The 14,334-nt window shown below is 43.7% G+C and overlaps 2 protein-coding genes across 4 annotated transcripts in view; both read left to right on the top strand.

Moving 5' to 3' along the window:
* The first annotated feature begins 4,073 nt into the window (after nt 1-4,073).
* On the top strand, nt 4,074-12,035 carry dele1 (DAP3 binding cell death enhancer 1). The gene is made up of 12 exons (XM_081710146.1): nt 4,074-4,363; nt 5,014-5,131; nt 5,598-5,709; nt 5,871-6,015; nt 6,289-6,507; nt 6,744-6,811; nt 6,920-7,001; nt 7,407-7,549; nt 7,761-7,925; nt 8,544-8,636; nt 8,785-8,938; nt 9,273-12,035. Exons 1-12 carry the CDS (start codon nt 4,315-4,317, stop codon nt 9,509-9,511), a joined length of 1,587 nt encoding a protein of 528 aa, XP_081566272.1. The 5' UTR covers nt 4,074-4,314; the 3' UTR covers nt 9,512-12,035.
* Nucleotides 12,036-12,260: 225 nt separating this feature from the next.
* The window catches only part of apbb2a (amyloid beta (A4) precursor protein-binding, family B, member 2a), a 41,600-nt gene continuing 39,526 nt past the window's right edge, over nt 12,261-14,334 (top strand). For 2 of the 3 annotated variants that reach the window (XM_081710144.1, XM_081710143.1), the window contains exons 1-2: nt 12,262-12,475; nt 13,782-13,869. The gene's annotated coding sequence lies outside the window, so the exon portion shown is untranslated. Of the gene's footprint in view, nt 12,476-13,781; nt 13,870-14,334 lie in introns of all 3 variants that reach the window. The other variant, XM_027028964.3, reaches the window with a different exon arrangement.

Here is a 14,334-nt window from a genome sequence, read left to right as displayed (position 1 = left end):
GGAGAGAGAGGGGAAAAGAGAGAGGCTCACAATCTGAGCAGTGTTTCAATTTCATATTAGTTTTGATTCTGTCAAAGCATACACACTTAAACTGATGATGATGATGATGATGATGATGATGATGATGATGATGATGATGACATTGGCCATGCCAGCGGGCGTGTGTGGGTGTGTGCGTGCCTGTTCTCTGGAGTTTAAGTGTTTACAGCAGGGCAGCTGGCGAACGTCTGTGTGAGAGACCTTTTCCTCTCCCCCTTTGGCCTCTGACCACATGTGCTCTCCCTCTCTCTCTCTCCCTCTCTCCCTCCCCCCCTCCCTATTTCCCTTTCTCCATCCCTCCCTCGCTCTCTCTCTCTCACTCTGTTTCTCTCTCCCTCTCTCCTCTCTAAGGTAGTAGAGGGTGGGTGCAATAAAGGCTCTATGCTAACCAGTATCATTGCAGCGACATCTCTGGGTAATGTGTGAAATGTAGAGTCTAATCAGGATAGTGTAATTAGGACAGTGTAATCAAGACATTGTAATTAGGAAAGTGTAATAAGGAGAGTGTATTCAGGACAGTGTAATAAGGAGAGTGTAATGAGGACATTGTAATTAGGAGAGTGTAATCAGGACAGTGTAATCAGGACAGTGTTATAAGGACAGTGTAATAAGGACATTGTTATAAGGACAGTGTAATTAGGACAGTGTAATCAGAACAGTGTAATTAGGACAGTAATCAGGACAGTGTAATAAGGACAGTGTAATTGGGACAGTAATCAGGACAGTGTTATATGGACAGTGTAATTAGGACAGTGTAATTAGGGCAGTGTAATGAGGACAGTGTTATCAGGACAGTGTAATAAGGACAGTGCAATTAGGACAGTGTAATAAGGACAGTGTAATTGGGACAGTGTAATTAGGACAGTGCAATTAGGACAGTGTAATAAGGAGAGTGCAATTAGGACAGTGTAAGCAAGACGGAATAATGAGGACAGTAATCAGGAGACAGTAAACAACGCGCTGAACATTACACTTAACATTACAGTAAACTACACAATGAACATTACAATGAATATTACAGTATACACACTGGACATTACATTTAACATTACAGTAAACACACTGAACATTACACTTCACATTACACTAAACACACTGAACATTACATTTAATATTACAGTAAACAACACACTGAACATTACACTTAACATTACAGTAAACACACTGAACATTATAAAAACAACACATTGAACATTACACTTATTACAGTAAACACACTGAACATTACACTTAATATTACAGTAAACACACTGAACATTAGACTTCACATTACAGTAAACAACACACTGAACATTACACTTCACATTACAGTAAAGACACTGAACATTACACTTCACATTACAGTAAAGAACACACTGAACATTACACTTAACATTACAGTAAACACACTGAACATTACACTTAATATTACAGTAAATACACTGAACATTACATTTCACATTACAGTAAAAACACTGAACATTACATTTAATATTACAGTAAACAACACACTGAACATTACATTTAACATTACAGTAAAAACTTAACATTACAGTAAAGAAAAGTGCTGTAGTACTAAAGACTGAACTGAACTGAACAATAGGAGTTTATTTAGCCTTACAAACGTAACCCAATGAATGGACAAACATTATATATAATACATGAAAATAGGTATAAATAAATAAATGAATAGATTTTTAAAAAACAGTTCAGTATAGGTGCTGATGTCCCATGTTATGGCATGAGTACCTCATCTCCAAGCAAGACAAGTTCTGGTGTATAAGACGGGTTCTGGTGTGTGTCACGGTGGGTCCCTTCCTGACGTCTCTCTGCCTCTATGATTTCCCTGTCTCATGTCCTTGTTTTGCTTCTTTGTTTTGGTTCTTCCTTAGTTTCCTTTTCTCTGCTCCTCATTTATATCACCTGTCTCTTGTTCAGTTCTCATTAGTACTTGTGTATCTATATACCCTGTGTTTGCTGATCATTTGTTGTACTAAGCCTCGTTTGTTGTGTTTGTTCTGCCCTTATTTATCTTGGCCTGTGCCATTTATTGTGAGTGTTGTTTTGTTCTAGCCAGAGTTCTGTGTTTTTATGCATTAGCCTGTCCATTTACCCTTTTGCATTTCATGCTTTGCTTTGCCATCATGTAAAGGATCTCTTCATGTTGGTAAATTGAGTCATTATGACTCTGATTCCAGTTTTACCTTTAATAAATCTCGCTCTTCTCAGCATTTTCTTCCGCCTTGTGATTGCTCCACGCAAGGCAAGCAAGTGTAAGGCAAGCATCACCTTGGCAACAGGTGCCCTCTGATTTTGGGCCCGTTCGAGCCTCGCCATACAGCAGAACATCTGGATTCAAAGAGCTTAGGGGAGATCTGCATGAAACTCGGGAGCCTGAACCCAGCGGCTGTTCCCGTCACAAGGCCTGGCCAGGCCAGAGGCTGACCACATCTGAGCAATGTCCCCTCCTAGGAGATCCTCCATTTAGAAGGTTTCCCCCAAAGGCAGACCACAAAGACGTCATGACTTCTCTCTCTTCCTCCTGGAGGTGAAGGCGAAACCAAAACCGAGCTTTAATTTAGAAACATGTTCAACATGGAGCACAGCACCAAACTACTCTGTGCTACTGGGAGGAAGAGTAATTATAGGCATGAACACACACACACACACACACACACACACTCACTCACTCAGCCACATGCAGTTTAACATGAAATGTCTTCAATTTGTAGGCCAAAGCGATGAAGAAAATCAGACTTGGCTTTGACGCATTCAATGTTTGAGTTTATTCATCTGCTTCTGACCTCACCTAGCTAGCAGGATCAGGTGTTTTAGTCACCCATCCAGAGCTGGGCTGATGGGGCATTTCTAGGGAATGGTAATTCAAGGTAATATTTAGTGTATATCTGTGTTTGTGTAAGAGTTGAGTACACACACTGAAGCAAATATTACAACCCAGAACCAGACAAACACACATCTACACACACCTCTGCATGAGCAGAGCATTTATACTTACATTTACGGCATTTGGCAGACACTCTTATCCAGAGCGACTTACAAAAGTGCTTTGTCATTTACTCCTAGAATACATCCTAGCCAGTACAGTAGGTTAGAGTCCAAAATACCAATGATCTAGAAAACTGTAGAAATGCAGGGATCAGTGCTGATGCCTAGAAGTACAAAATACATAAGGTCCATCTTAGACAATGATAAGTGCAATAAACATTAAGTACTAGAGTTTCAGTTACACAACACTCAGTGTAATAAACAATACTCTACATTAAGTACTAGAGTTTCAGTCACTCAACATCAGTGTAATAAACAATATGCAATACGAGCAGCTTCAGATGGTGATACCAGGGAGTTCTCAAAGGAAACTTTGAGGTCATGGTAAGGGCTGGGAGTTCCTGGGATGTACAGAAGCTCAGTTTTACTGGAGTTGAGCTTCAAGTGGTGAGCTGCCAACCATGACGCAATGTCAATCAAGCATGCTGAGATATGTCTGGAGACCTGCATGCTGTAGTGTGGAAAATAAAGAAATAATTGGGTGTCATCACCATAGCAATGGTAGGAGAAGCCATGAGAAGATATTACATCAGTAGAACGAGTGTACAAAGAAAAGAGAAGAGGGACTAATACTGAGCCCTGGGGGACACCGGTGAAGAGTCTACATGGATTGGAGGTGGATCCTCTGCATTGTTACCTGATAGGAATGTCCCTCCAGATACGACTGAGCCAGTCACAGCACGTCTGGAAAGAACAGAGGAGAATGTTGTGGTTTACTGTGTCAAAGGCTGCCGAAAGGTGTAGAACAAGAGCAGGGTTATACAGACCAGTGCTTCTTAATCCAAGCCCCTTTAGATCACTAACAGAGAACAACAAAATGGTCTTGTTTATTCAATGAAACATTGGTCTTTAAGGGAACTTCCAGTGATATTTGGTTTCATATGATGTAAGCATCTTAATGTTTCCATACCAGCGCAACTGAGAGTGGACGGATTAAATTACTTCAGTAAAATGTTAAGTAGCCAGTTTGCTTCTCCTTCACTGCGTGCATCTGTTGCCCTTAGTAAATGAGTTTACTACAAGCCACAGATACAAATTGTTTGCGACGCAGCATTCGTCCCGCTATATTTTGACAGATGAAAGACGTCGGCTCGTCGCCTGTGGCGGTATGACGTCACCACGCCGGCTTGTCTTCGCGGTCAACGCCGGTCCGCCCTTTATCATGGAACCGGGTTAAGAAAAATACGGTCATAAATTACACGAACGGGAAAGCGACCGGACACCTAGCGAATGTTAAGGGTCGACAAGATGTGGCGACTACAAGGCTTCGTTGGGAGAGGTGGGTGTTGACATTTGGTTCTTGATTTTGGTGAGGGTGTTTGCTGTCGTTAGATTCAAGGCCTGCTAGCTAACCTAGCTAGACAGCTAGCCGTGTGAAATGTTTACCAACATTAACATTAGGTTAGCTAGCATAGCTAACAGAACATAACGTATTACTTGTTACAGAAATAGCCCCTAACCATGTTTCTATGGAAACGTGAGTTCTTGTAAGTAATATATGAATACAAACAAGCCGGTTTTTGGGTTAGTCAAACAAATGTCATTTAGACTTCTCTGACGCCTTAGTTTGAGCTCGAGAGCTGTCCTGACGTTGTTTTGGTTAAGCACCAGTGGCTGCACGAGGCCACACTATCTATCTAGTTGCCTTTTCTAGTTTTGTGTTGTATAATTTTATATTCTTTCATTCTTTCTTTCTATTTATTTCTTTTATATTTGTTTATCTGTTATACGCGCACGTGCTCAATAAGTGAATCAGTAAAGTTAATCCTAAAACAACATTGTTTTATCGCATTTATCACAGTAGACCAGTTCATTCTTCATGGTTACTGAGGAGTCCTGAATGGCTGTGATAAATGTGTCCCACAGACTGACGAGTAAATATGGAGCTAAATGCTCTCATGTTGTTGTCATCCCACTCCTCTCTTTCAGCCTTGAGCCGGTGTTATGGGAACACCCCGCTGCGTCTTTCCAACAGTCACCACGCTGAGGATGAGGTCTTCAGCTCCTCTGCAGTGCTGTCTACTGGACGCCAGACCTCAGACAGCAGGTACAAGATTACACCTCCATTCATCAAGCCCACACACCCAGCGATGTACATGGCATACATGCCCACTCCGTACATGCCCCCCAAACAACCCCAAAACCTGCACCATACATGCCCCCACAAACCTTGCAATGTAGAAGCCCCCCTCTCGCGCCTTGCGCTGTACAGGCGCCCCCCCACACACGCCCCCCGCCCATGCTGTATATACCCCTCCATGCTCTGCACCATACACACCCAGTGAAGAACCCGCGACGTACATGACCCCACATGCCCCACACGGCACAGGCTTCCCCCCACCGCCGTACATGACCCCTGCACCTGTAGTAGCTTGAATAACCTCTCTACTGCCCTATCTGAGAGAGTAAACTCCTAACACACCAAATGATGGGTGAAAGATATTTTTGTTTTGTTTTACTGTAAAAACAATTCTACTAACTTGGTATCTCTTGGTATACCCACTCACGCTCAGCTCACAGAGAGGAGAGAATGGGGAGAAGAAGAAGAAGAAGAAGAAAAAAAAAACATCTCAGTTTTGCTATGCTAGGCTGCCGAGGTGCACTGCGCTGGATGCAGTGGGCTGGGTATGGAATACGAACACACACACACACAGGTGTATTTTTAAACCAAAATACAATGATTCATAATGGGTAGTGAAACTGTGAGACGTATACATCCAAGATGTATCCAGAGAAATGTTAAGAGCCACACTCTTGCTGGAGTTGATGAGCGGGTGTGTGTACAGGGGGTCGCAGCCATGCTGTTCACACAGTTCTGCAGGAGGATCCACTCTCAGTTCTCCTCTCTGGGTGATCAGACCACGCCCCTGGCCCGCCTCCGAGAACCCGCTCTCTTCAGCACATGCACCTATAGGGTTCTGCTCGATGTCCGTGAGTCTTGTCAGTCATGTCTACCACCCAAACATTACAGATGCCTGATCAGTTAGTATGGTAAAGAATATAGAAATGTGGTATGAAGTATGGTAAGGAATATAGAAGTATGAGATGAAGAATGGTAAAATGGTAATATATATATATATGGGGTAAAGAATATAGAAGAGTGTAGAAGAAGACCCATGGTCTTATTAAGTTTCATCTTGCTTTGCCTTGCAGTTCTTGTACTATTACCTTTTCTTTTCTCCTTTTTATTTGACTGTGGAACAGTGACCAGGCGTGATGTCTTCCCCGGAGGAGTGAAGGTGATGTGTCTGAAGGGGGCGCCGGCAAGCGCAGAGCAGGGTGACTACAGTGGGAGCAGCAGTAGCAGCAGCAGCAGTATTCAGAACTACGGCAGTAGCGCGAGTGCAGAGCCCGCTGGAGATCTTCAGCCAGGCCATGGCACCGTACACCAGCAGGGGGAGATATTCTGCCATAGCAGCACAGGTCACTATAAAAGCTTGAATACATTTAATAAATCCAATCTTATGCTGGTCAGAAACAGAACAAGTGGTGGGTTTGCATAGTGTCCTCTGAACTGAACCATCGTTTCAGTGAACTCAAATGGTGTGTAACTGCAGTGGACCTTCCCATAGTATTCCGATAAAGCAATTGTCTTTGAAATCCTGACCTTGTAATTGCGTTCAGTTCTGCCAGTTCTCGTCTCTGTTGATGGTTCACAGAAGCATCTATTCCTGAAGTCCGAGTACCAGGACCAGAGACCGTTGGCTGTGAGCATCCACAGGACAAAGTGTGTGTTCCAAAATTACTGGGGGTTTTTTTTGGGGGGGGGGGGGGGTTTCCCCTTCCTGATTGTTGTCATGGCGACAACCTCTGATGCTCATGCTCTCTCCCGCAGGGCCCATGCTCTCTGGACGAGGCCATGGAGAATCTGAGAACCGCAGCGGACAGCAGTGTTCCCGTAATCCTCAACATCATCGGTAATGGTGGCCCACCACGGTGTCGTGCTGTTTATAGAGTTTAGGTGCACTTTCCTACACTGTCTTGGCCTGTTATGTCATGTCATTAAATATATCCACGATGTTGACATTACAATCAAAATGGAAGTCATTTTAAAATCCATTTTGCTCTGAAAAATTGCCAATTTCCTCTGAAAAGTAAACTGCATGTCTGTGTTAAAGCTAATTTTGCATAAGGGTCTGAAGTGTTATGTAGTTTAGCACGACGCTTACTGCCTGTCGTTTCCTGTGAGGTCATGTCTGGTGCTGCGTGATACTGAGCTATGTGGAGTTGAGACCTCATGTTGGCTGTTCTTTTTCCTTGGATGTGTGTGTGTGTGTGTGTGTGTGTGTGTGTGTGTGTGTGTGTGTGTGCGCGCGCGCCAGGTTTGGAGAGTGCTAAGGCAGGTGACTATCAGGTTGCGTTTGAGTGTTTTCTGGCCTCAGCTCAGCAGCACTACAGCAAAGCTCAATTTAATGTGGGAGTGTGTTACGAGTGTGGGCGTGGTGTCCACAAGGATGTCAACAAGGCAAGCACTGTATACACACACACTCATCCACACACACACACATTCATCCCAAGGTGCAGGCTTCCTCAATATCTCAGATTCTGAAGTACATGTGATATTTAATAAGATTGCATCTGTCTCTGTGTGTGTGTGTGTGTGTGTGTGTGTGTGTGTGTGTGTGTGTGTGTGTGTGTGTGTGTGTGTGTGTGTGTGTGTGTGTGTGTGTGTGTAGGCATTGCAGTACTACAGAAGTGCAGCAGCGGCAGGTCACACACAGGCACAGTACCGGTGTGCTAAACTCCTCCTGGACAGCAGGGGGCAGCAGAGTGCATCCGATGCAGACACTACCACTGCTCTCTCCCTGCTACACAAAGCAGCAGCCGCTGGACTCACCGAGGTACCAACTAGAAAAAGCTAAGGATATTGTGTTTGTGTATAAGAAAAAAGTAGAAAGAGGATACTTATAAAAATTACAGGTGCCATGGAATGGAAAACTGTATTTACCTCAGCATGGTCGAACAAGGAGAGTTCAGTACGTGGAACCGACATACCATGAACCTTTCTAAATTGTTTCATCAGCATGCTAATTAGTTGGGTTGCTTTGTGATATCGAGACTTATAGCTAGCTAACTCACTCCTTCTAGGCAAGATTAGCTTTTATGCCACTGACATAAAAAAGACTCATTTGGCAAGACATGCAGTCAATCTGTTAATGAATTTTGAGAACTAAAATGACCTTGATTCAGAATTGTTTGGTTTCACTCACAGTTAGCTAGCGATTCATTTGTCCTGTTTATCCTGTGAGTGCTTGTGGTGCCTTGCTGTAAAACAGCCAATCACAGCTGAATTCATCAATTATTCATGAGCCTAACAAAAAAAGGTTAATTAAAAAAAAATTCGCCTTGACCAAATTTCCATACCTTCTATATAGATGTCAGAAAACAATGTAAAAGTATGTAATAAATGTATTCCGTGTCACCTTTAAAGAATAATCACCACAGCCCCCCCCCCACAGGCTCAGTTGTATCTGGGTGTGCTGTCGAGTCAGGGTGCATATGCTGATGAAGACAAGTCTGTGCAGTACTTCAGAATGGCAGCAGAGAGCGGCGTGAGACTCAGTACACCTACAGCCAATACACATACTATATGTACTACCAACACTACACATAATATATGTACTACCATCCCTACACATACTACCAACATTACACGTATATATAATAGATCTAATCTGTAATCTGTTGGTGTGTGTGTAGGACAGTAAAGGCCTGCTGTTCTTGGCGCAGTGCTATGAGAGAGGCTTTGGTGTTGGGCAGTGTTACAGCACTGCGGTGGGTCTGTACCAGCACGCAGGAGCTAAAGGCAACCAGCAAGCCAAGAGTGCACTGAGAGACCTTCACAGCAAGGAGGGTAAGTGCACACGCACACACACACCTCCTTCCCATCAATCTTGTTGTTTCAGCTCTCATCACACTTGCGGAAGCAGCCCTCCTCCAGCTTTTGATGACCTGGTTCAGGTGTGCTGGCGGGGGGGGGGGTGATCTGGCTCAGGTGTGCTGGGGGCTGGAACAGAGCAAACATGTGGGTTGGCTCAGCATCCCTTGGGACTGGAGCAGTTACCTTCTCACTGACGCACAGTCCACCCACATGAACCACTGCCTGTTTTACTTGTAGAATAATTCTCTCTCTCTCTCTTTCTCTCTCTCTCTCTCTCTCTCTCTCTCTCTCTCTCTCTCCTCTCCAGTCCTGCGTTCTATCCGTTCTGCTCCTTGTCTTTCCTTTCTGGATCGCCTCCATTTCAGCACCATGATTCCGCAAGTGTTCCAAGAGGCGGGCCAAAACACCAAGTACCAACATAACTGGACTACACAACCACTTTTTCATTCATATAGCACAGGCAATCTTATAGCTCTGGCCCCATTTTCTGCTGAAACACTGAACTCAAATAGCACAAGAAGTGGCTGGATTATAGGGTTTGGGTAATATGCACTGCATGATCTTGCAAAACATTTGGAAAAATCTCTAAACATTTGTTCAGTAGGAAAGATAAGGAGATGAAGAGGGTCCAGTGAGCCATCATTTTGAGTGAGGAGTCCAGTGAGCATCTCATTCTGAGCTTGTGAAGATCCTAGACTCATTGCCTGAGCCACAGCTGTTTGTTAGCACCACCTGCTGGGCAAAAGTGGCTCTGAACACCTTTGAAGCCTCACACATACAGACCCCTGAAGCACAGATGTGTTTCTGGTTTGCAGTAGTGGTCGACCAATATTTTCAAGGCTAGATGCCAGTACTTTTAGAACAGAGCGGCTGATTGAAAATTTAAGAATAGGCCTACCCTAACACAGGAATATTACAGATGAATTTACTGTGCAGTTTACACAGCAAACTGCTGCTGATATCAAGTTTGAAACAAGGAACAAGGTATAAAATATTATAAAGTATTCCTGCAAAAGACTACCATTCTGTCCTTCCAGCTGAAGAACGTAAAATAAACACATCAGTAGACAATTTGTAATTAGCAATATCATTAGGACTAGGTACTGTTTCATAGAATAATACAACACAGCTAAAATGTGATTTTCATGAACACATCACCAATTTGGATTGCAGTAGTCTAATTCTGACACAGTGTGTTTCATTCAACAGTTAGATTTTTATCAGATTTTTGCAGTCGTGTGATTGCTCAAGTGTTCATGTAAACACCATACTCTGATTTCTTAGATCAGATTAAATTTATAATTAGATTTCCGGAATCCAGTCTGTGAAAACATACCTGGAGAGACCAAGCTGTACCGGAAACTACAAGCGTCATTTTGAAGAACAGCCAAGAAATGGCAACAACAAATCTAAAAATGCTCATCTCCGTCTTTAAGACCATAGAGAGAAAACTAAGACAACGGGCGGTATTATGCACATGAAACCATTAAAGTGCAGGCCCATGTTACTGAGTAAAACCACTCCGTTATTTCAGACAAGAAAAGTTGCTGCAAAGCAGAAATGCGATTACTGCCAGGCTCGTGTTTACCCATCATCTGATTCCTGGCTTGCATATGAACATGTTAATTGAATTATTGACACAATCCGCTTTCTTGCCGTTATCAGATTATTGAGTGCCTGTAAAGCTATTTTAAAATGCCAGTTACACTTCCCTAATTTGGATTCTGTCATGGTTCCGCGAGAGCAGGATGCACAGTGCAGAAAGCATCTTAACGGGGAAAGTCCAACACCAAACAGCTGACAGCCTTGTTAAGCACAAGCCAGGCCAAACAGCGAATGGCGGACTATATGCAGTGATGTAGGCCACACGATCATATGCATGTTCACCTCATCTATGCGATATTTAGCAGCACAGCGGGACAGTCCTGGCCATGGCGAGCGCCATGAGCGCACTAGACATTGTCCAAGTCGTTGCATCGATAACACTCGGCTGGCTAATTAAACCCTTCATTGAGTCGGACGAGTGTGTTAATAACCACGCTGTGGATGACTCACGTACAGTTGTGTAGGTCTCATTAGAATGCTGAAACATCTACCCAAAGTTGGGAAAAGCTGTGGTGCTCCTAACCTGCATCTGTGAATCAGACAGCTCAGGAGTTACACGCGCCATTACGTACAATGTTACAAGGGAATGCATTATGCTTGGAAACTCGATCTGCTATCCAACCGTTTCTGACAGGTACAAGGCCTGTATGAACCCAACGTTAAGACGCTTTCGGGAAATCCAGTCTTAATTGGGCAAGAGAAGGGACAAAGTGCTGGTAATTAGAAGAATGACTGTAGATTTACATTTAGCTGACGCTTTTATCCAAAACCACTTACAATTAGGACTGAGTACAACTTGCACAATTGAGGGTTAAGGGCCTTGCTCAGGGGCCCAACAGTGGCAGCTTGGCAGAGATGGGGCTTGAACCAGCAACCGTCTAATTCAAGTACCTTAACCACTGAACTACCATCTCAGTGATCCTTTGGTTTGGTTTGGTATTTTGAATATGCATGAGAAGCATGCATGCATGCATGCACGCATACACACCTTTGCAGCCATTTCTCCATCTATCTGTTCCTTTGTCTACTACCCTCATTATTTTAAGTCTATTGTTTTTTGTATTTTGAGGGTGTGTGGTACATTTTCTATGCTTTTTTTGGAGCTGTATTCTCAGACTAGGCAGTGGACTTGGTGAGAAGCAGGTTCTTGCATTATCAGGAAATAAAGTAGCAGTCGCCTTTTTTTCGCCCAGTCCAAGTATTAATTTTCATCCTAGCAAACCACCAGCTGCTTTAAGATGCCTAAATGTCATGTGCCTTAAAACAAGTTAAATAAACAAACAAAAAAATATTCAGTAAAGCCGTATGCCAAAATATAGACAGAGACTGGGTGTATTATGCAGTATTTGTAAATGGCTTGCTTTCTTTTCAGTTGTTTGTGGAATAGAGAGTGAATGAGACATTAAGCCCTACTGCCTGTTAGTCGCACAATGTTCTGTTGATGAATTAAACCATTTTTCTACCAGTCGTCTTAGGTGCTTTATTTAGCAGATTCTGAGATTCAGCATAATAGTGTAACAGCGCTTTTGACTTATCCTATCAGTAATTCTTGCTGGAGGACACGACACCTTAAAATATGTTAATATCAGTTACATTAGATCACATGATTACATTATCACTGTCGTTTGGAATTCCGGTGTCGGTGAAACATGATCTCATTCAAGAGCCGCGTCTTGCGCTCAGTGCGCTGATTGGTCAGTACGGCTCCGGAGCGACTGTGCGCCCGTCTCAACGACGCGACGCCCCGAGAGGCTCGGCGCTGCGGGTGCGGGGAGGAGAGAGCCCGAGATGACAGATAACGTACTGGCGAAGACGCGCTCAAAAAGGACGCGTCAGCTTGCGTCTCCGTTTTAGCGCTTTACGCGGAGCTGGGGAGCGACTGTTTCGGCTCCGTGTGTTATCAAGGTAAGTGCGTGGCTTCCAGAAACATCTGCTCGCTGAACAGATGACGTGATGCTCAGCTCGGACTAACCCGGTATAGGCAGCGACGCTCGGTCTGTGGCGTGCTGAACTTTCTAGGATTGAATCTGTTTCGCATGCAAAACTCCACTGTCAAATGCGTGCAGTGGAGACGAACGACGACTTAAAATAAACGGCTTGGCATGGCCGGCAGTAGCTTGGAATATGCATGGGCGACTTTCTACTGTGCTGTGTCATGCTTTTGAGTAAATGCAACACGCAGGCCCACAGTTGCATAGAAAATGCCAGTCCCTCCCCGGCTGATGCGGTTCTGTGTTATCGGACCACCGAGCCAAAGCGCAAATGTGATCTCGCTCTACAATTCGTCTTAACACGAAGCCCTTAGTTGCTTGTTACGAAGGCTAGTAAATGACGATCCGTTAGTGCGAATTTCTGTGCTCGCGTTTTGCTATCGTGTGGTTTAAAAAAAAAAAAAAAAAATCCGGCTCTTCAAAACCGAATTAAGAAAATATTGACAGCAGATCTGTTTACGGGTGTGAGCGCGTGCAGTAAATCGAACGCCCCTTGTGTTTCCCATGGGGTTTAAAATTCCATCCTAAACAAATGTTTTTTTTCATTCAGAGTCTTTATGTAGGGTCATGTGCTACAGGGATGGAAAGTGTGCTTACAAATAAAGAAAGTGTACAGTAGGCTCCATGACTCCTTTTATGTTTTAGATAACGCCTTTATTATAATGCCTTCACGTTTAGCACAAGTTGTCTTTTCTTTCTGAAAGGCTGAAGGACTTTGTGTTACTTGTGCAAGTAAAGTTTGAAGGATTCGTCTACTCATCATTTGTTTTTGCTTTTTAACTGTTCTAGAAAAACACCCACGACGTCCCCGTTTTCCATTAGTTTTTGAAAAGCCACTAATCACGATCATCTTAACTTCTGCTGTTAAAACATGTCTGATGTTCTGCTTTGAACCAGTAGCCTTCACGACTATTCAGTTTGTATACTAATCCACTGTACTTTCTCAAAAACAAGTGTTGCGTGTGTGTGTAAACTTGTTTATAGGGGTAGGTGCAGTACTAGTGCCAACTAAGCACCTGGAATGGAGCTTGTCTCTGTACAGATCTGCTGCTAACACACTTTCCACCACCATGGATCACACCCATGCCCATGCACAAGCAGTCCAAAGCTTTAGATTTTGCGGGTTTTCTTGTGTATGTGAGAAATGTATGAAAAAGGTGCACACAGAAACCACACTGAGTGGTTTGCAGTCACTCTATAACTGTGCCTTGTGTTTACAGCCCACTGTAGACTCTGATCCACCCCTCCTGGGACCAGAGCTGTACTCTGGAGTCAGCTGACTGACTGCTGGAGTCTTCTACACACCAGGTCAGACCTGGCTTTGACTGAAGGGTTTGTGTTCACTGGCTGCTTTTAAAATAAGACTGTGCTATCAGTCAAAAGGTTGTGGGTTTGAATCCTGACTCTGCCATGCCACACACACACACCCACACACTCTGCTATGCAGCCACTGTCGTGCCCTTGAGCAAGGCCCTTAACCCTCTCAGCTCCTGGGGTGCTGTACAATGGGTGACCCTGCACTCTGAGCCCAACTCAAAGAAGCTGGGATATGTGAAGACTATTTCATTGTCTTATAGGTGTACAGAGTAATGACAATAAACTTAATGTTAAAAATTAGCTTCTGAAATGAACTTCTGAGTACACAGAACTGAACGCCTGTAGGTGCAACCTTATCAAGTGTTTGTGCATTTGTTTATGTTTATGTTTATGTATTGGCCAGCATTTACGTGTAGTACCAACCATGTCCATGCGTGAGAAGAGCTGAACTGTTTG

Source organism: Electrophorus electricus, chromosome 3 (genome assembly GCF_041902795.1).
Source record: "Electrophorus electricus isolate QZ-2024a chromosome 3, ASM4190279v1, whole genome shotgun sequence".
NCBI lineage: Eukaryota > Metazoa > Chordata > Actinopteri > Gymnotiformes > Gymnotidae > Electrophorus > Electrophorus electricus.
This window is presented reverse-complemented; position numbering and strand designations above follow the sequence as displayed.